The sequence below is a fragment of the Macaca nemestrina genome, chromosome 4 (genome assembly GCF_043159975.1).
Source record: "Macaca nemestrina isolate mMacNem1 chromosome 4, mMacNem.hap1, whole genome shotgun sequence".
Classification (NCBI taxonomy): Eukaryota; Metazoa; Chordata; class Mammalia; order Primates; family Cercopithecidae; genus Macaca; species Macaca nemestrina.
Window position 1 is genome coordinate 172,559,387 of NC_092128.1, and position 22,750 is coordinate 172,582,136.

The 22,750-nt window shown below is 39.8% G+C and overlaps 1 protein-coding gene and 1 long non-coding RNA gene across 7 annotated transcripts in view; one reads left to right on the forward strand and one right to left on the reverse strand.

The window, feature by feature from the left end:
- The window catches only part of LOC105472767 (glutamate ionotropic receptor kainate type subunit 1), a 404,586-nt gene that overhangs the window by 89,975 nt on the left and 291,861 nt on the right, over positions 1–22,750 (reverse strand). For all 6 annotated transcript variants that reach the window (XM_071095553.1, XM_071095551.1, XM_071095552.1 and 3 more), the window contains exon 7: positions 14,760–14,903. In XM_071095553.1, coding sequence (XP_070951654.1) covers positions 14,760–14,903 — 144 coding nt within the window. The remainder of the gene's footprint in view (positions 1–14,759; positions 14,904–22,750) is intronic.
- The window catches only part of LOC105472769 (uncharacterized), a 155,590-nt gene that overhangs the window by 73,785 nt on the left and 59,055 nt on the right, over positions 1–22,750 (forward strand). The window contains exon 3 of the long non-coding RNA XR_981784.3: positions 18,116–18,246. This is a non-coding gene — a long non-coding RNA (uncharacterized lncRNA). The remainder of the gene's footprint in view (positions 1–18,115; positions 18,247–22,750) is intronic.

Genomic DNA, 22,750 nt, shown 5'->3' on the forward strand with positions numbered 1-22,750 from the left:
TCTTGCAATAACAGCTTGCATGGATCACTGCATAATTTAAAAATATAATAGCTTTTCTTGCCAATATTTGATTTCCGACTCTAAATCTGCTGACTTTAACTATGTCTATGCCATGTACTCTGGGTAAACTGGTTTTTATTTCCTAAGGATTTATCTTAGAATATGCACCTGGGTTTTCTTTTACAAAAAGCTAGTTTTGTTTGGCTCTGGCTCGTGTGGTGGCTTGTTTTCTGAAATGGAATAAATTGGCTTCTGTACATGCAAATCAACTAAATGGGCAGGATCACAAACCTGAGACATTCATGTAGGTGAAGTGGGTGGGAATGGGGCTCTTGTCTAATTAGCTGGATAATGTGGTCAATAAAACCCCAAAATCAGATTAGTCAGTCTCAAATTACTCAAATTACTTTGATCATATTAATCATGTAATTGTCTTTGTTGCCCAGATGCTTATCATTATAGGTAAACAATATGTTATTTATGGATGGTTCATCTATGAAGATAAATAATGGATTCCACGTGGGTTGAATTCATGTCTTGCTCTAGTTAGTCTGGTTGAGTGAGATATTTATATTTAAAGAAATATTTATTTATTTATTTAGTCACAAGATTTATTGAGCCCCTACTCTACACAGGAAGAGAGCTAGGTACTGGGTTAACAAAATGAATTTAACAGCTCTTTTTTCCAAGAAATGCAATGCATACTGAAGAGGTAGACACATAGAAATGTATTTATAGTACAATGATAAAAATGCAATGGTGAAGATATACACAGCATAGTTTTGGATAAACGAGGAAAGGAGAAATGTATGTGTGTGTGTGTTTGTGTGTGTTTGTGTGTGTGTGTGCGCACACGCTCTATTTGCAAAAGCTTTCTGGAAAATGTGATCCCTGAGCGGAGCTGCTGGGTTTAGTCCAACATAGAAGAAGAGAGGATGGCAGAAAGGACATTCTTAGCAGAGGACAAAGATGGACAGCAGTATAAGTAGACACTGAGGAAAAGGCACAACATCTCATCCTGTGATTTTGGAGAAAGAGAATGGGCATGAAAAAAGTTTGCTAAATGGGTTGTTGGAAATTGAAGGTGTTCACACCTACTAGGTTCAATTTTCTTTTTTTTTCTGGAGATGGAGTCTTGCTGTGTCGCCCAGGCTGGAGTGCAGTGGCGGATCTTGGCTCACTGCAAACTCCGCCTCCCAGGTTCAAATGATCCTCCTGCCTCAGCCTCCTGAGTAGCTGGGACTAGGCGTCCGCCACCACGCCCAGCTAATTTTTTGTATTTTTAGTAGAGGCGGGGTTTCACCATGTTAACCAGGATGATCTCAATCTCCTGACCTCGTGATCTGCCTGCTTTGGCCTCCCAAAGTGCTGTGATTACAGGCATGAGCCACCGTGCCCGGCCAATTTTCTCACATAAGTTGGCAGTAAGTTGAGAATGAAGGTAGTTAAGGTTGAATTGTGGCCCAGTGAAATGATAAATTGCCGAGGGGAATGGAAGAGATGAGTAGACACAAGTGAAAGGATTGAGAGGTGGCCCTAGGAGCCTAATTACTGTTGGACACCATGGATTTGCCATGAGGTGGAACTGCAAGGATGGATGATTTTTTGAGATACATCCTTGCTGCCTGGGCATCAGGAAAGAGAAGACACACTATAGTATTGATACAACATTAGTCTTTTCTTATGTAGGTGTAGCAGAAAATGAGGTGAAAAGGAATTAAGGGTATTCCTGAAAGAGTAATAGTCTAGATGGTTTTGAAAAGAAAGAGAAGCCAATAGGAGGTAGATAGATAAAGAAAATGGAGGGAACGTAAAGCCAGGGATCTCCGTGAAGCAACAGAAACATACAGTGTGGAGAAATTCGACACTGTATAGTTGTGGTAGGCAGAATTCTGAGATGAACCTGTGTGACCTATGCCCTTTGTAATTCCCTCCCCTTGAGTGCGAGTGGGACCTTAGGATGTAGTGGGTATCATTCTATTGATTATGGCAAAGGGAAAGGAATGTTTTGCAGATGCAATTAGGTGTCTGTAATCAATTGACTTTGACTTAATAAAAAGTAAGATTATCCTGCGGGGGAGGGCTGACCTAATCAAATGAGTTCTTTAATAAAAAGGGATTTAGAAAACAGAGATTTACTCTCTTCTGGTCTTAAGGAAACAAGCTGCCAATAATGTCTGCAAAAAGTGAATTCTTCCAACAACTACGTGAGCTTGGCAGAGGACCTTGAACCTAGAATAAGACTGCAGCAGCCACAGCCAATGCCCTTCTCAGTTTTGTGAGACCCTGAGCAGAGAACACAACAAGGGCTTGTCCATACTTCTCATCTACAGAAACTGGGATAATAAATGGTTGTTGTTTTAACCTCCCTAGTTGGTGTGCATGTGTGTGTGTGTGTGTGTGTGTATGTGTGTATTTTTTTTTATTTTTTGAGACAGGCTCTCTCGTTCTCTCTCTGTCACCTAGGCTGGAGTGCAGTGGTGAGATCATGGCTCTTTGCAACCTCTGTCTCCCGGGTTCAAGTGATCCTCCCACCCTCTTGAGTAGCTAGGACCACAGGCATGCACTACTATGCCTGGCTAATTTGTTTTTTTTTTTTTTTTTTTTTTTTGGATTTTTTTGTAGAGAGGGGGTTTCACCATGTTGCTTAGGCTGGTCTAGAACTCCTGAACTCAAGCGATCCGACCACCTCAGTCTCCCAAAGTGCTGGGATTACAGGGCTGAGCTACTGCACCTAGTGAGTTTGTGGTAAGTTTTTATGCAGCAATAGGAAACTTATGCTGGTAGAGCTGAAAATATATATGAGCAGCAGTCCTGCTTCTAGATGTGTGTCTCAAGCTGGTTTGTTGTTACAGATTGAATAACCGTGTACCCCCACATTTATATGTTGAAGTCATAACCCCCAATGTGATGGTACTAGCAGGTGAGATCTTTAGATGAAAATTAGGTTTAGATGAGGTCATGAGGTAGAGTCCCCATCTTGGGATGAGTGTCCTTGTAAGAAGAGGAAGACAGCAGTGCTGCTTCTCTTTATCGTGTGTGGATACAATGAGAAGATAACCATCTACAAGCCAAGAAGAGGGCCCTCACCGGAACTTGACCATGATGGCACTTTGATCATGGACTTTTTAGCCTCCAGAACTACAAGAAATAAAAGCCTGTTGTTTAAGCCGCCCAGTCTACAGGATTTTGTTACAGCAGCCCAAGCTAAGACAGCAGTTCATTATGGTAGCCACAGGAGGCTGTCGAACACTTGAAATGTGGCTAGTCAGAATTGAGATGTACCGTAAGTGTAAAAGACACACTGGATTAAAAAGACTCATGAAAAAATGTACAATTGCTCATTAATAATTTGTATATTGATGACATTATGAAATGCTAATATTTTGGATATACTGGGTTAAATAAAATATGTTATTAAAATTCCTTTCCACCTGTCCTTTACTTTTAATGTGGCTACTAAAAACTCTAATATATATGCGACTCACATTACGTTTTTATTGGACAATGCAGCAGTGCTTCTCTAGAGCAAATTTTGGATTTGTGCATGAGAGCCTATTACTTAAATGTTCAACACAGCATTGTGTGACTGTGTGGATAAAAGAAAGAGGCAGCCAAAATATCCATGCAGAAGGGATTGGACAAGTACGCTGATGTGTATTCAATGCGCAAGTTATTCCCTCTACTTGGATCTTTTATCCTCTTAATATTTGCATGCTTTGCTCCCTATTTTCTTTCAGAGATTTATTCAAGTCCCATGTTATTTGTGAGAAGTTTTATAATATGGCAATGCCCATTTCTCTCTTAAGGGCATTATATGGTATGCCCTTCCCTCTTCTGAGCTTTTTTTTTTCAATGATCCTTGTCTGATTTCCCTGACTAGAGTATAAGTTTCTTGAGAGCGAGGACTTTTCTTTGCTCATGATTGCATTCTTGGTGTCTAAAAGAGTATCTGCCACATACTAGGTATTCAGTAAATACTTTTGGAATGGATTAATTATAGAATACTAGATTTTGGTGAAAAATGAATGAACTGGATAAATAATAAATATGTACCAACTTAGATATAATTCAAAACTTGAGATAATTGGAAAAGCAAATTGTCAAAGAGATAGATACAGACACAAATACACACACGCACACATAGTCTCACAAAACACATATATCTTCACCTCCTTCCATAAACATGTATATGTGTAAAATGATATTCATCTAAGTAAATTAAACATGTGTGCAACTGTGCAAACATACAGGCACACATATATCACAGACTGGTACAGAAAGCAAATTCTTTAATCAATGTGGGGTAGAACCAGGACATTAGTAGTTGAATGGGAAAACAAGGATAATTGACATGAGTCCCTGATGCTATCTTATAAATATCAATGTTATTTAGAATCATGTAAACTAAGAAGAGTTTCGCAGAATCCTTCATTCGAGGCCAACACTCCCTTGCAACATTTCTTGTTGGAGATTGTTCACCTAGCCACTGATTGAATATTTCAGGAATAGGCGTCTTAGTGCTTTAGTTATTGCTATGGTTCAAAGGCTTTTGTCTCCTTGAAAATTCATGTAGAAACTTAATCTCCAATGCCACAGTATTAAGATGTGCGGCCTTTAGGAAAGGATTAAGTCATGAAGCTGGAGCCCTAATAAATGGGGGTTAGGAAACTTACAAAGGGCTGGAGGGAATTAGCTAGGTCCTTTTTGCCATTTTGCTTTTCCACCACATGGAAACACAGCGAGAAAGCCCTTGCCAGAGACTGGATGCTGGTACCTTTATCTGGGACTTCTCAGTCTCCAGAACTGTAAGAAATAAATTTCTGGCCGGGCACAGTGGCTTACGCCTGTAATCCCAACACTTTGGGAGGTTGAGGCGGGCAGATCATGAAGTCAAGAGATTGAGATCATCCTGGCCAGCATGGTGAAACCCTGTCTCTACGAAAAATGCAAAAAGTTGCCAGGCGTGGTGGCACACGACTGTAGTCCCAGCTACTCAGAGGCTGAGGCAGGAGAATCGCTTGAACCTGGGAGGCAGAAGTTGCAGTGAACCGAGATCGCACCACTGCACTCTTGGCTGGCAATAGAGCGAGACTCCATCTCAAAAATAAATAAATACAATTTATTTATTTATTTATTTATTTCTTTATTTATTTATTTATGTTCTTTATAAATTATCCAGTCTCAGGTGCTGTGCTATTATAATACAAACAAAGATGTTTATACAAAAGACAAATACATATGATTGGTAAAAAATGTAAAAATGTAAATTGTGAACCTTTAGAAACTAATCTATTTTATCCATCCAGAGTTGTACAGGGAATTGAGGGAAGGACCTGAAAACCCACTCTTTCTTAGGTCCACATATCCTAAATGTGAGGGGCTACTGGGATAGACGGCTTTCTTTTACACAGTGAAGACTAGCTAGGGATGCTGAAGAATGAAGAGTCAGAATGCAGGTAACTTTCAAGAGGTGCAGAATGAGACATATAAATGGAAGTTTTTCTAAAGAGTAGAAATGTGACTGAGGTTGCTGCCAGATCCAAAGTCATCTAATTAAACTAAGAAACAGCTTGTCCTGGCAATGAAGATCAAATGGCATGCAATAATGGGAAGTGTTACTCAGTGAAGATGCAGTGGGATAAAAATATGTCAGAGCTTACGTTTCTCCAGGGACTTTTTTTTATTTTCAATACTGTAAATTTTTACCCAGATCCCATACAACCAACCAACCAACCAACCAACCAAAGACCCCACTCCATAGTGACCTACTAAGTAAAAATAAAAACAAATATGAAGCACATATAGGTGCCTAAATGAATAATTTTATCTTTTACTCTTTGATTTTTAAAAGCTGAATTCAAATATTAGGTTTTTATAGTCAAACGTATAATCTCCATTTCATCAAAATAGAACCAGTAAATTACATTTTTTGTAGCAAAGCAGTGGCAGAAAACTGCCCGTATTTCATATATCTCTCAGTGACATCCCATAAGCATTGACATTTAGAAATAATTTTTCAGTCTTATGCAGTAAATTTATTTTGGAGCAGATCAATTAGGAACTATTTATATAGTTTAAAATTGAGTATTAGTTTAGCAAAATTTATTAAGAATTTGCTAGAATGTAACTTTCTGGCTTCAGTTCAATAAGCATCTTTTAAATGCCTGCCATGTGCAGGCACAGTGCTCTGAGGACACAAAGATAAATTGACTTTCTGTCCCACGGAAAGATCTTACAGTGCCCGAGTGAAGCATGTTAAGTGCTAAAATAAAGATATGCCAGAGCTACGGAGTTGAAAGGAGGATGCACCCTCCAGCAGAGGTTCAGGAAAGGCTTGCTAGAGACAAGAAATTCTGAGTAAGAGTTGGTCTAAGTGAAAAATGGGAGGTAGGGCTTTGCAAGCAGGCTGAAAGTTATATGACAAAAAGGGTGTTATTAGGCAGGTTTAGTCAGGAAAACAAAAAGCCACTGTCTCCACTCTATATGGAACTGGATGTGGACACAGGAAGCTATGAGCAGGTTTGTGTTTGTAAAGGGTAGAATACCTGCTGTGCATTTATGTATGTCGCTTTGTTTATATGTGGACAATAGTTACAAAAGGGCTGAGATTAAAGATACAGAGCCTAGTTAGAGGCTATTTCAATAGTCCAGGTGAAAAATTATGAGGGCAGTGGGCAAAGAGGTTGAGAAAAAATATCTCAGTCAGTTGACAGGACTTAGTTAATCAGATGAGTATACTAAGGGAATGAGGTCTTAGGTAACCTGTAGAGCTATGATGTGAATGGCAGGCTCCATATTACTGTAATGTTTCCACTCAGGTACTAGTAAAATGGATATCAGGATGCCAGAGTGGGAGACAGACACCCCTCAGTGTTCCCAATACATTAAGTATAAAGGAAGTGTTCTCCAGAGATGGTTCTAGATCTTGTGGGTCCAACTACGAAATCAAGCATATATAAAAGAGGTCACGAGAGTGGTACAGGTGATTGCTAAAGAGATTTCTCTGGGGACAGCTATTGTCTCTCTGTGTGTCCACACTGCCCAGTCTTGTCTTTGGGATGCCACTTTCTAACACCACTCCTGGTTAATAGAGCTTCTGGGGGTCACCCAAGAGAAGTCTGAAATAGGTTCACTGCAGCTGAAGATGCAGAAGACCAATGGCTGATCTAAACGTGAGAAAGGCAAAGTGGACTACAGACTGTGATGTGACTCCCAAGTGACAAAAGAGTGCTGACCAGAGTTGACCAATTGCTTTTCTGGCTGACAGGGAGAAGTTGCTTGCACTGGGATTAGAGACAACCCCAGAATTTCCAAGAAAGGAATAAAGGAGTGTTTCCTGTGTGCCAGATTTAAATCCAGCAGACTTTGTGGGAATGTCTTGGGTTTAGATAGTCAATGGGACTGTCCGAAGGGGTCAGGAGGCTTCAGCAGAGAGAGCATGAGGTGTACCCCTGGGTGTCAAGAGGCTGAGGAAACAGTGCAAGCTTCCACTGAAATAGGAATCCATCATCCAGTGAGTCAAAGAAACTTCAGAAGAGACGGTCAAATAGGAACTCACAGAGTCAAAAGGAAATGCTTCAAGAAAAAGAATTAGCTTCAGAAATCTCCCAGGCCTACCAGGGACACCATCTTATACTGTCTGCTAAGCCCAGAAAGCACAGAGCAGCCCAGCCCAGCGAGATCTGTCCTATTTATTTTTGAGCCTAGTAGAAGGCACAACAGCCAAGGGAGTTGGGAGGAAGTAAGCAGGGAAAGGAGAAAGAGGAGAAAGTATTCATGCCCCCTCCATCATGCCACCAGTCTTCCAGAAGGATCAAGCTCAGAGAGGGGAGGTATTTGATGTTAAATCAACTTGGATTTTTGATTAATATCTTAGACTAGATATTCTAATCATGAAGTTGAGGCTGTGCTTCACCATAAGGAAGCTCTAGGACTGTCATTACCTTAAGTCAACAAAAAAAGTCATGAGATTTGCCCAGATTATTCTACTGAATAATTTTAAGTAGGAGAGAAGATTAAAAATAGAATTGACTTTGCTGTTTCACTAGTTGTGTTTGTTTGATATACCAGTTGCATTGTCATTAACTGACAGTGGAGCTGTTTTAACAATAATAGATTTAACAGTCAAAAAATAATATATCCTGATGGAGAATTTGTTGATGGAGGTGGCAGCAGAAGCACCAAGTGGAAATTTCCAGCAGGGAGATGACTGGATGAATTTAAATTTAAGAGAAAAGTTAGGGTTGTACTCAAAGAAACACTTGCATATTTCTCTTGAACAAATCCCTTTTCCTTTCAGCTCTTTATGAATGGTGATCACTTCTAAACCAAGATGTCTGCAATTCCTTCCTCATTAATCTTTTTTGGTTTACCTGTTTCAATCATACCTATATATAGCTACCAAGATAAACTATCTGAAACTTCATTTTGTCCCTGCCTCAAAAACAGTGGCTTTCTATCAATTATCAATCAAATTTGAACTTTAGCAGACAACTTCCAATTGTCTTTCCACATTTACTTAAGCATATTTTTCACTGCTTCCACATAGGATCACTCCATCTGGGCCCAACAGGATTCCTTATGCTTCATTTACACATTTGCCATTCACTATACAGCAATGCCTTTTCAACCAAATTCTACTCTATAACTCAATTCAGGCACTTAAATATGGGTTTTAGGGAAGCCAGGGTGTCTTTAAGGCCCCTGAGATTATAGACAAATGTGTTTGCATTTTGGGGGACAATGGATCTACATTTAAGTCAGTTTTACTAGAAGCATGTGACCCAGAAAATAATTAAGAACAGCTGACGTAACCTAAGATCTCTGATTCCCGGTTCTGTACTCTGTTCACTGCTCTTCCCAGCACCCCTGATTAGAAACCTTCTTTCCAGATGCTTCCGTGCTTGCTGCTACCACAGCTGCTCCACTGATTGCCCTATATCCAGCTGGAACCTAATCTGGACACAGAGTAATTCTTGGCTTCCTCAGCTCCTACATTCAGCTACCATTTCCCAGACTGACCTGAGAAGCAACTTGCTACGGTATCCTGGTAGCTCCTGCTGTAGTTCAAATGCTTGTTTACCCCCAAAATTCATGTGCTGAACTTCTAACCCTCAAGACAATGGTAATAGGAGGTGGGGCCTTTGAGAGGTGAATGGATGGCATTAGTGCCCTTATAAAAGAGGCCCTTGAGAGATTCCTTGCCCCTTTCAATATGTGAGAACAAGTGAAAGACAGCTGTCTATGAACTAGGAAGCCAGCCTTCACCAGACAATGGATTCTGCTAGCACCTTGATAGTGAACTTCCCAGTCTGCAGAACTATGACTAGTAAGTTTCTGCTGTTTATGGTATTTTGTCACAGCAGCCCAAATGAACTAAGACACTCAGCCTGGTTAATTTTTGCCTAATGTCTTTTCACCTTTCTTGAACAATCATATGTGTGGTCTATGATTGAAAGTCCTCATTCCCTGGCTTCATTGAAGTTGGCCTACTGCATGCTGCATGCCTGTCTCCATGGAACTTCCAGTTTTCCACCACTAGATACTGTCTTCCATTTTGCAAACAACTGCTGCTTTATCCTAGATTCCAATAATAATAATGATGACACGAATAACAGTAATAGCAAACACGCAGTGCTTATATGTTTGGCAATATACTTAATGTTTCCTAGGTATTACCTCATTTCTCCTGACCAGTACCTTACGTGGTAGACACTTTTTTTTAATAAAGGAAAGAGGTTTAGTTGACTCACAGTTCTGCATGGCTGGGGAGGCCTCAGGAAACTTAGAATCATGGCAGAAGGGGAAGTAGGTATGTCTTACAGGGCAGCAGGAGAGAGAGGAGAAAGCAAAAGGGGAAGAGCCCCTTATAAACCCATCAGATCTCTTGAGAACTCAGCCACTTTCACAAGAACAGCATGGGGGAAACCGCCCCCATGATCCAATCACTTCCCTCCTTCAACACTTGGGGATTTATGGGTCCACCACTCCACACGTGAGGATTACAATTCAAGATGAGGTTTGAGTGGGGACACAAAGCCAGACCATATCAGTTGTACAAAGAGGTGGAAAAATAACAATTACCTCTAAAGTGCAATACAGAAACAAAAGGCTACTTTGTGATATTAGAATATTAAAAACACATAAATATGTCAAAGGTTTATGTAACTCATTTATGAGAAAACAAGCAGATAAAACTAGTTTAAAGGAGGATACAGTGAACTTAATTATACATGTACATTTTTTTCTGTAGATTCATTTCAAGAAAAGGTATTAATCTAACTGCAATCTTATTCCAATATACTTCCTTTTCTGGAAAATGGAAAAATGTTTTTGATTTTTTAACAGAACCTTTCATTTGATGGTAGCTATCCTTCATTAAGCAACCACTACATGACAAATATTTTACTAGGCTGTACATGTAAAATATGTAATCCCTACAAACATATGATGTGCACATTTTATTCCCCACGTTATAGGAGGAAGGAGTGAGAAACAAGCTAAATGACTTGACTAAGTTCACACTGATGGCAAAGTATGATGAAATCTCAGAATCTGTGTTCCCAGCACCAGAGTTAAATAGGTTGGTCTTTCCTTAAAACCCTGCCTCACTCTCCTATCAAAACCTACGGCCCTGGTGGACAGATCTAGTCCAGCCCCTGACTCTGTCTTATTGAATTGTTTCTGGATATGATTTTTATGAACAGAGTGTATCCTAAAGCACTGCACATGCTTATAGATTGTAAGTGTGTGTTCTTCAGTTCCTTTGCTCATTCATTCATTCATTCATTCATCAACCATTCACTGGTTTGGCATGTATTTATTGGGTGCTCATTCTATGCCCAGCATTGTGCAAGAGCTAGGGAATTAAGACTGAAAACACATAGCTTGGAGATAGACATGGAAACAAACACGATAGCATACCCACAGTTGTAATGAAGGTACAGAGTCTACATCTGTGAGTCAGGGCCCTGCAGATATGAGCTAGTGCTTGAGTCGAGACATAAAGCATGACCTAGAAGAGCATGGCATTGCAATCAGAGGCAAAATAATTTGGTAGGAGCATATGGCATATTCAAGGGAGCCACAGTAGGTTCAGCAGATGCTGCAGATGGGGCAGGAGATGAGAGAGCTGGCAGAGGGATCAGGAACGAGATCATCAGACACCCTGTATATCCTGCTGAAGAGTGTATGTTTTATCCTGAGGTATAAGAAAAAGCTTTAATGAAACATGTCAATCCTCTGCCATGTAGAATTTACATTACTAGGTGGCAGAAACCACGCCTTCTACTTTTTAAGGATATTATCCCTTAAGATGCCAAGTAATATTACTTATGTAGTGGAGTTTCAGTAATGCTTGTTGAGTGGGAATGTATAATCTCCTAGTATGCATTTGTTTAGCAAATGCTCAGAGATCTAACACAATAACATACTCTATCATGTTTCAAATGTTCTTTAACTCTTCCCCTTTATCTAGTCAGTCTCAAGCACTGAAAGATAGTGAGCTGGAAAGATGTGTCTGAAAAGCTTACTGATTCCCAACAGTGTGTGGAGTTATCAGAAATTACCGCACATGCAACAACCTCTGCTCAGGAAGTTTACCTCCTGTGATGAATTTGATCTTCACCCCATAAATTCAATCTGCTGACTTGCTTCTTTTCATTTTTTTTTTTTCTGGCTCTAGTTTTGGAACTTCTTTACAAAGTGAGAATTACTTAAAAAAAAAAAAAAAAAAGAAGCAGGGGAAATTTGGGGACCAAGTTCCTTATTTCATGTTTCCTAATGAAACCTGATACTTGCAAAACTTTGTTTAGTTATGCACTCATCTGAAGAAACACGTGCATTTTCTTTTTTGCATGTTTTAGTTTAGGTTGTCTCAGAATTACCTCAGTGCCAGTCCTCCAGCAGGCTGAGGCATTGCTTCTAGTTACTCCCATTCCATCTTCTCTGCAGGTACCTACACCCTGCCAAAGGTAGCGTATGACATCCTGACTCAGGAGACAAAAGAGGATGAGTACAATGTTGACAATGGTTTCTGATTCATATCCCCCTCCCTTCCTGTTACCCCTAACTGTGGAGATTAAAAATAAGGGATTTGCGTCTTTGGAGTGAATAAATATAAAATACCTTCTTATTTTCAGTGTGGTCCCTCATCTTGGAGCTCATTATTTCTTTAAACATGCCTAAATGTGGCTTGGTAATTTCACCTTCTTATGCAACCTAAGTACAAGTGATAAGGTGCCTTGGGGGCTCTTGAGTGTTTGATCCCAAGCTTTCATGTCACTTCTGCCTCTCCTTGAACTTCTAGGAGATAAAAGAAAACCAGCTTGTTTTCTTGTTAAAGATCAAGGTAATCAGGATGGCGATTCAGGACACAACCATGATTGCTGCAGGGAAAAGGAGGTCGTGTGATGTTTTTCTATGAGGCATAGTGTGGCAGAGTTATGTAGCTGTCAGAAAAGGTATTTTGTTTCATGCCTATTTGTGATTTCTTTGTTGTTGTTGCCAGTTTGAAATTCCTGGCATCATCTTCAGTAAACTGAATGAGGCTGTTCCTAGTGGTGCTTTCCAATGGCAAGAGAATAGTTAGTATTTCAGATGCTTACTAGGTTTCTGAACTATTCTTCACAAACATTTGCCTTACTCTTTTTCCTTACAGTCATGCTGTGAGGTAGATGATACTGTTCCCATTTTACAGATAAGAAAACTGAGAGACAAGAAGTGTAAGTAACTTGCTGATATGGTTTGGCTGTGTCTCCATCCAAATCTTATCTCAAATTATAGCTCCCACAGTTCCCATGCGTTTTAGGAGGGACCCAGTGGGAGGTAATTGGATCATGGGGGCGAGTCTTCCCATGCTGTTCTTGTGACAGTTAATAAGTCTCGTGAAATCTGATGGCTTTATACATGGGATTTTCCCTGCACAAGTTTTCTCTTACCTGCCACCACACAGACATGCTTTCACTTTCCACCATGATTGTGAGGCCTCCTCAGCCACGTGGAACTGTGAGTCCATTAAACCTCTTTTTCTTTATAAATTACCCAGTCTCAGGTATGTCTTTATCAGCAGCATGAAAACAGACCAATAGACTTGCCCGGTTTATATTGCTCATCAGTGTTAGTGGAACTAAGATTTAAACCCAAGCAGTCACTGCCAAGACTAGGGTAAGGTAAGAGAGGTGCTCAGGGTACAAAGTTTAAGGGATAATTCCCTCTTAATCTTGTGCAAGTATAGAATTCTCACCCGAGAATGGATGTTTCCTTAAATTGCACCCTCATCCTGGGCTTGCAAGCAACCTAGATTTGGAGCCTAGGTACTTAATCCTTATGCATCCCGCCTGCTTGGTCCTCACCCTCATGGATCAGTCAGCCTTTCGTTGTGTTGAACAGCCTGAGAGGGTGTGCAGGCATGGAAGAGACCAGCAGAGACAGGAGTCCAAAGCAGGTGTCTTTCCTTGCTTTTAGCTGGGCATTTTCACGTGCCCTCCCTCTTCCTTCCACTATGTTTCCATCCTTCTCCAGTACAGAAAGGAAAAAAAATACTCTTCACTTCAGAAGTACATGTCTGTATCCCATAGAGAAATATTAGAATAGCATATTGAAGCATTGTGCATACTCAGGCCTAGCTACTCCAAAGAGCCTTATTTCTTTCTTCTTTTCTTTCTTTCTTTCTTTTTTTTTTTTTTTTTTTTTTTTTTTGAGACGAGTCTTGCTCTGTCCCCCAGGCTGGAGTGCAGTGGTAAGATCTCAGCTCACTGCAACCTCCACCTCCCGGGTTCACGACATTCTTCTGCCTCAGCCTCCTGAGTAGCTGGGACCACAGGTGCCTGCCACCACACCTGGCTAATTTTTTTTTTGTGTGTGTGTGTGTGTGTTTAGTAGAGACGGGGTTTCACCGTGTCAGCCAGGATGGTTGATCTCAATCTCCTGACCTCGTGATCTGCCCACCTTGACCTCCCAAAGTGCTGGGATTACAGGCATGAATCACCGTGCCAAGTCAAAGAGCCTTATTTCTTATCACCAAGTCCAGACACACCCTGAGGTGTGTGGTGGAGTGGCCAATCATGCAGGATACATATCAATAAGGAGTCCCGGGGCTTAGAAAAGGGCCTTGTGAAGAGGAGTCAAACTGCCTCAGAGAAAAGAAAAGGTGGAGGACAGTCCAGGATCCCAGCACATCAGTGAAGATATCTATCCCTGCAAATATCCTGTACTCTCGAAAATCTTTTAATGTGCTGGGTAGGTTTTGAATGGGAATAAACTTTTCCAGTTAGCTGACAAATGACAAAACAATCACTATGTAATTAAGATAAAGAGGTCCTTCCACTCAGTCCTGTACAACCTGAGCTTTAGGAAGCCACTGGGATTGTGGACTGATAATACTGGAACTCTCTCTGGTACCCTTCAGTAGTGGATCAACCCTCCCCTTGACTCAGTGGACCATGGAAGAAACACCCATATGCTCTTATGGACATATGTGGAGAGCCAGCAGGAGCTACGGCCATGGCTGGCATGAAGGAGAGGAAGTGATGGTGTCTTGCAGCATCACTGAACTTGGCAGCATCACAATGGGAAATTCCTGATAGTCCTTCTGGACAAACTTTTGACATTGAAATCTGGGCAGACTGGTTGATGATGGCTTCTTCTCTCTTATGGGCATCATGCCAACAGAACCATGTGGGGAGGACCATACCAAATGGGCAAGCCCAACAGTGCTCAGCTGAAGGGCATCTGGGCTGTGAGGGAGCATCACTTGCCTCTTTGATGAGGTTCATAAATCTGGGTCCAAGGCGCCATGGCTTATGTCGATGGCACTGTAGGGAGCTGACGGTCAGCTGGGATGCCCGGTGCGAGGCAATGGCCACCATGTACACAGCATCGTACATCAGAGCCGCTTCAGTCTGTGGAGGAAAACACACACCACATCTTCAATTCCACCTTTGCTTACCTTCCTTTACCTGCATAATCACTCTTTCTGCTTCCATAGCTCTTATCTATCTGATCTCGAAGGCCATTTATTGTTCAGCTAGGTAGTTTTCACTCTCCAACAGCTATTTTTCTCAAAAAATAATACCTCCCACTTCGGAGTAAATTGAAGTCATAACTCTGCTTTGTTTCAAGTTCTTTAAAAAAAAAATAAAGCACCCCAGATCAGCCACAGAAGACTTGAATCAAGGAACAAATATTTTGCAAAGTGTCTTCTATGTTAAGCACGGTGTTAAAATCAACTACTTGAGCTAGAAGCTACTAAAGCTCAAAGTTGCAATATCAGATTTGTTTCTCAGTATTTGTCTATAACTATTTATCTGTCTACTTACTGGTTTATATTTGGTAGAAAGAAACTGCTGCAATCACTAACAGGTGGTTTCCAGATAAGCATACTGGTGTTGGTCACTTTCATTTACTAGAGTTAGGAAGGTCATAGTCATGGAATGAAACTCAACAGCAAGTTTTGGGAGGCCCTCTGAAGAGCAGACACGTGCAACTGGCTCAGAACATGCCTCCTCTTGCCAGCACGTGCTTTCTTGAGACAGATTGAAACCAGTCAGTCATTCCTTTTAGGGGACTGGGCATCTCATTCTTCCCTTCCTCATGAAATTCCTGTCATGTGCAAAATTTTACATAATACTTACAGCATTTTATAAAATATACTTCCCTGTGGTTTTCTTTAGGGAAAAAAATCTTATAATACCCTTGCATTTCACTTGAGGGTTTCATTGCAACTTCAAATACATTAGCTCATTTGAAATTCTCAACAAGTCTTCAAAATAAGCAGAAGAGATAAAGGTATTTATTATGTGAGAAAACTCACTTCGAGGTAGGATATTTGTGGAGGGGCACACACACACACGTGCACACACACGTGCACACACACACGTGCACACACACATGTGCACACACACACAACATACACACAATCATAGTGAGAAATCCCAGAGATGTCATTACTTCTGCTTATTATTTCTGGAGAGTAATAGGGATTATATACATAGCCAATCATTTTCAGAGTTAAACCTAGAATCTAGGTCATGGAATGAAAATTATCATATGGTTTTCCAAAATTGGTTGATACATTCAACATATACTATGCATTGATTGCTCATGTCTTGGTGGAGGTGGAAAGCAAGGACGGGGTTACTATATCTCACAATTTTATCAGTCTTTGAGGCCATGGAATACCTCTACTTTGAATCCTTATTATTCTCTACAATCTTTATCATTGTATTTTCCATCTATTCATGGTCAGAGGTCTTTATGTCCATTTCTTAATAAGAATATTGGTTTTTTGAAGGCAGAAACTGCTCAAGTTTAAGTTAGCTTTGGTGGCTAACATGGTTCCTGACACGGAAAGTTGTTTAAACATGTTCACTGAAGAAATTCATATTACTTAATCCCTTAAAATGAAATTTATTTTTGTGAGAACTGTATAATTGCAAGGCTTTAAGATGTAGTTTTAAGAAAAAACATTTCATTCATACTTATGTAATTGACATACAGACATTAGATTGGTGGTGGCAGTAATTTCTAAAGCTTAAAAATGTTTTGATCATTTCAGTCCAAGACTCACACAATCCACTTTGTAGATGAGAAAACTAAGGCTCATGGAAATTGACCAGTATAAGGCTACTCTAATCAATTTCATGGCCAGGGTTTGAGCCTGCACATGCGCGATTCTAGCACCCATGATCTTTACCACTTTGCTGTACTAATTCTGTTTAATTTGAGGAAAGTAAGCTACTGGCAGATTGAGACTTTTTGAAATGCAATCAATAACAATAGCTGACATTTATTGAGCACTTATGTCGCATGCTGTTCTAAATCCCTTGCAAACATGAAATTTTCACTATAACCTTTATTCTTTTACAGATAAAGAAATAAAGATATTAAATGAGATCCCCAAACTCATGGAGGGACAGGCAATATTCAAACCCATGAAGTTGGTGCTAGAGTATATGCCCTTAACCATAAAGCTGTGCTGCTTCTAAACCAAGTTATTGGTCTGATGATTTCATAGTCACAATAATAGTTCAATAAAGGTTAATATTCACTGATAATTTACTATGTGCCAGGCACTATAAGCATTTTACATAAGTCATCTTTTTTAATTACTGAAATTAAACTTTTGAAATAGGTATGCAGATGGGGAAATTGAGGCTTGTAGAGGTAGAATAACTTACCTAAAATTTTGTAGCCATCAAGGGAAGGAATGAGAATTCTAATTTGGGATGCAAACTCAGATTTCAGCTCATGACCATAGCCACATGCTATGATGACTTGGACTTTTTTTTATCAATAGGATATACTTTTTTGAAAATTTGTATCTGTATTCATTAATTCACTGAATGACCAATTTGACAGAGAAGTATAAAGACTGGAATTCTAATAATCTGATTTTTCCATAAACTTAGTTTAGAAAAGATGGACATTCTTTCTCAAGGCGGGCTCCATATTGGGAAGGGCAATAAAATGATTCAAAATTATAGGTCTAATCTGTGCCTTTCAACCCAAAGAAGAAAACTATTTATTCTAACAAATATGCTGCCCCTTGAAATACAATGTTTTCTTAGATGGAGAAAATGTTTACATTAATTATATTATAGCACTAATATACTACCACTGATTTTCCTCCCCCTTTCAGTTTTGTGCTTGAGGCCTGCTTACTGAATGGCTGTCATCATTTTAGGTAATAGGTAATATAATAGAAACTGGCTTATGTTTCAAATTTTCCTCTTGTGTTTCCAAATGTGTTTATGTTCACATTTTATATATATCTAAAGCCTGGATGAAATCACATTGCTCAATGACCCTAAGAAAATCTTTTTACCACAATCTGAACCATGAAATAAGCACATTGAAAGCATACTTCTCCCCAGTACACAATGTTTTGATTATTACAATTTGCAGTAAAGGATTAACTCACTGGGCTTAGGGTACTCAGACTTTGCACATTCCAAAGAGAGGACCAGCCCCTTGACTGGCTCTTGAGAGATAACCTTCAACTCCTTGGAATACCCCAATAAGAGCGTCATTGTATTCTTGGGGTCTTGGGTAATGTCAGATACTTTATTTTAAAAATGTGATTTATGATGAATGCCTATTTTTGTTGACCTAGGGCTCTGGGCTATGCTGTATCAATTTGATCTCCTGAAAGGCTGGATACTAAGTAACTAAGGCCAACTATATGGGAGCTCCATGCCTATGTGACCGATCATCCCAATAAAAAACCTGGACCCCAAGGCTTGGGTGAGTTTCCATGGCTGGCAATACTTTCTACTTGTTGTCATAGATCATTGCTGAGGATTCAGTGTTGTCCATGCAACTCTGTTGGGAGAGGATACTTGGAAGTTGGTGCTTTTTCTGTGTGGACTCTCTGTTACTTTTTCCTTCGCTGATTTTGCTCTGTCTTCTTTTGCTATAAATCTGTCATTGTGAGTACAACAGCTTTTCTGAGTTCTGTGAGTCCTGCTAGCAAATCATCAAATCTGAAGATGGTCTTGAGGACTCCCAACATACGCCAGTGAGATGCCACCTCATCTTAGAGATGAGGACTAACAACACCACGTGGCCTTACAAAGTCCTCATACTTAGCTGTCTGCGTGGCACGTAATTGTTGTTGGAAAAAGCAGGAGGAGCTTGGGGTGCTGAAGAGAGACCTAATATTCAGAGATCAAATGGGCTGATCATACAGGGTCACACAGGTCCCAGATAAGGGTCCATCTTGGGCTATATGTGCAAGCTAAGGAATGTGTTTCTTGGAAACACGCAGATTCTGCTATGATATTTCAGAATATCTCTTGTTTTATTTATTTATTTATTTATTTATTTATTTATTTATTTATTTATTTTGAGATGGAGTCTTGATCTTATTGCCCAGGCTGGGGTGCAATGGCACAGTCTCAGCTCACTACAACCTCTGCCTCCCTGGTTCAAGCGATTCTCCTGCCTCAGCCTCCCGAGTAGCTGGGATTACAGGCACCCACCACCACACCCAGATAATTTTTGTATTTTTAGTAGAGACAAGGTTTTGCCATGTTGGCCAGGCTGGTCTTGAACTCCTGACCTTGTGATCCACCTGGCTCAGCCTCCCAAAGTGTTGGGATTACAGGCATGAGTCACCATGCACAGCCTCTTGTTCTTTTATTGACTACAAATAGGCAAAACATCAGGTATCAAGTGAATTCAATTCTATGTACTAGAGGCTTCACATATGTGATCTAATTTAATCTGTAGAGTAACACTGTAAGGCATTACTGTACAGATTTACAGATGAGCAGAGAACTGAGAGAGGTTAAATAACTTGCTCTGGTCACTTAGTTAGGAGACATAGCCAGGACTTAACCCTAGGCTTTCATTATCTGGGAAGATTTTGCTTTTTGTACTGAATCCAGCTGCCTATTTTCTTTCATTGCTTAAGTGGATGTACAAGTTGGGAACTCTAGGACATCTTCCCTATGGGTCATGATTAAGGGAAATGTTTACAGGCAAGAGAGCAGGATAAAGCTACTGACTTAACTTTATGTTGTGAGTGGATGTGAAGAACTGGAAAGGCAGATGTCAGATCAATGTTTGGTTGTTCCCCTGACTCCTGTGCAGTGTTGACTCATACACAATTTTGGTCCACTGAGAAGAACCCATTTGAGAATGAACCATTCTGTATTATCCCAGTCTATCCAAAAGCTGAAAGGTTGAATCACCCCAATTGCTGAGAAAAAATTTAAAGATTATAAAAGAGAGCAAAGTAGATTTTATAAAATTCACTCCAAACTTCTGTTAATTTTGTCAATTAACACTTCAGTTGATAAAACACTCTTTTTTTTCTCAAGATATTTTTTAATAATGAGTTTTACTGTTTTTGAACTCGGTTGACTCAGTAACAATTTTCTTAACTTAATTTTAACCTAATTTTTAAACTAAATTTTTTTCTTTAATTCTATTGTTCTTAAGTCTGGTGTCAAGATGTTTTGGATATGGGCATGACTGGCTTCTGTTATTTTCAGATATGAATGTTTTGATATAATCATATTATTTGAGGATTTTTTAGTGTATGAAATTCTAAGAAATGCTTAATAGTTAAAAATATTAGAGAGAAAAATAGATAATTGAATGGGAAATCAAAATACATGCATTTTCCTTATGCTTTTTTCTAATTCCTATATTCATCCATATACGTATGTACCACACACAAAACTATGACTATAAACAGTTACAGGGAAATTCACCTTGAATAATAGTGGAATGAAGCATATGATTTCAGAGAATACAATTCTATTGTAGTAATGGCATTATTTAAACATTAAGAGTGGCCAGTCTGTGACTAATTTTTAAAAAACACTTATTTTAAAGTAATCTCTATTTTACTAATCATGCACATTCACATATATCTTATTTATAGGAACTCTCTGAACTTTTATGGGACTATTTTCAGGGCTGCCTAAATATTTTTCATTTAACATCTTCAGGTTTAGTAGAAGCTTAATTCTTATTTATTTAGTGCATTAATTTCTTTATTAAATACACATTTATTGAAGGTGTACTTTGCGCTGGGCCTTTTCTAGTGCTGGGGAGAAAGCAGAGCACAAAAGCACAAAGCCTCTTTTTCATAAAAGATGCCTTTATGAAGTGTCTATTCTTGTAGGGGAAGGTACTAAACAAACAAATCAAAATATAACAAGTCAGATCATAAGGGCTAAGAAGAAAACAGAAACAGGTAAGAGGAAAGAGAGAAAAACCAGGGAAGGGGCTACTGTTTGCTTCTAGGCACGGGGGCAACAAGTGCTTGACATGCAAGAATAAATGAAGGGCAGGGTCTGCTATTTGGACCCAATGAAATTGAAACCAAAGGACTTTTTATCTTTAAGGTAGAGAAGAAAGAGTTTAAATAGAGGCAACTTGACAGCAAAGATTTGTTAGCATTGGGCCTGGGCTTGGGGTCGTAAGTTTGCTCTCTTGGCTTAGCTATTGGTCAAATGGATGTCCTTTCATGCCCTTCAATGCCCTTCACCTCCCATGACACAGTTTCCACATTCCCAAAGTAGCCACATCCAGGAGAAACAGAAAGAAAACAGTCAAGTGCAAAGCAGACTCTTTGGATAAAGAAAGTAAGTATTACCCTCACGTAATTTCAAAGTTATTATCTGCATGACTGTTGGATACAGCTCCTACTGGTGCCTGCATCCTATCACTTTTTAAAAAATTAGTATCGACACTACCTGATATGTTGAATAGTTACTCTACCCACTTCTACAGCACCTCAGTGAGCTCTGGTAAATCCCCACTTTCCTTTTTATAGTTTATTATAATAATAAGTGTAAGAACACAGCCTAGAAACCCCTCTCTTAGTTGGGATGACAGTAAAAATCTTCAGGCAGACCAGGGCCTCTTCCATCCATTGGGACTCAACCTTGTCACACTTCCTGCCCCTGGGATCACTGTTAGCCCAGGACACCGGCCGCAGCTCTGGGGTGGCAGCATCACCTCATGCTTGGCCTGATTCCACATGAATTGCATAGGTCTGTCTCCTTCGTTCAACAGTCTTCCTCATCTCAGTCAATATGAACGAACTGTTTTGTCAGCTCCGTGTAACTGAACACACGGACTTTTTTTCTTTGTAAATGAAGCCATACTTGTGATGAATATTTAATGCTTGGCCTAATTCCACAATCTGTGTTAACATAGATTCAAACTGTAACTCTTTTAGTGGTATATCCCAAACACAGGTAAAAATGATTTGAGATCTCATCCTGTGATGGAAACTTCATTGGAAGAGTGGGCAGAGGATTTTGAACCATATTTGAACTCACTGAAATTATAAACCCAAGAGGAGTAAGAGAAAAACCGATCTATTAGCATGCTTCTCCCTCAGTCTCTGGTGTTCCCTCTCCCTTTCAGAAGTCTAGTATTGCCCTGGATATTCTCTACTTACTCTTATTCAAAGAAATGTTTCAAATCATCCCAGGGGTCGTTTGTACCAAGATGCTTTCCATCATTATCTCTCAGTTCACTTTGAATATTTTAAAAGTTATTTCAGGTTTGAAAAACAGTTAGGGAGCCTGAACATGGAATCATCCAGAGCCGCTTCATTCATTCATTTATTTCTTCATTTTCATTTGTTCTTCATAAGAAAAAGGGGAAAAAAATTCCAAGTTCTCTGTGAGATGATGGGTAAATTGCATCTTAGAAGCGAGAGTGCATCTCCCGATGATAGGAATGGATAATAAAATCCTATGCCAATTTAAAATGCTATTACCTGCCTGCATTCCACAGTATCTTTCCCCTTAGATGGCTCCCACATAGGAAGCATTTTTAAAAAATGATTTCCTGCTATTTTCTTCAGCACCCAGGGAGCTTCATTAGAGAAATAAAGTGAAGGTAGGTGCATTTGACAAGAGACAAATGATGTTAGGGAGAAGCTCTCTGATGAGGCAGTTCGCAGTTTATCTGTTCAGCAGAGTATCTCTGACTTGTCAGGAGGCAGGTCTGGCATCTGCTTCAAGAGCAACACATGGCTGGTGTTAAACACTGTCAGTTCTGCAGAGGTGAGCCTATACACATCCAGGACAGGAAGAGCTGAATACACCAACTGTTTGGAGATCCGGCATTTTTCCACATTGGCTCCGCTTGCTGAAATGTGGCAGAAGTGAGGAACACAAACCGGTTCTGCAAAACTCACGGGTACGTTGTTCCTCCTCTTCCCCAACCAGCCACCTTCCCCACGGCCACATTCCTACAATAAAATGCTCTTCAACTC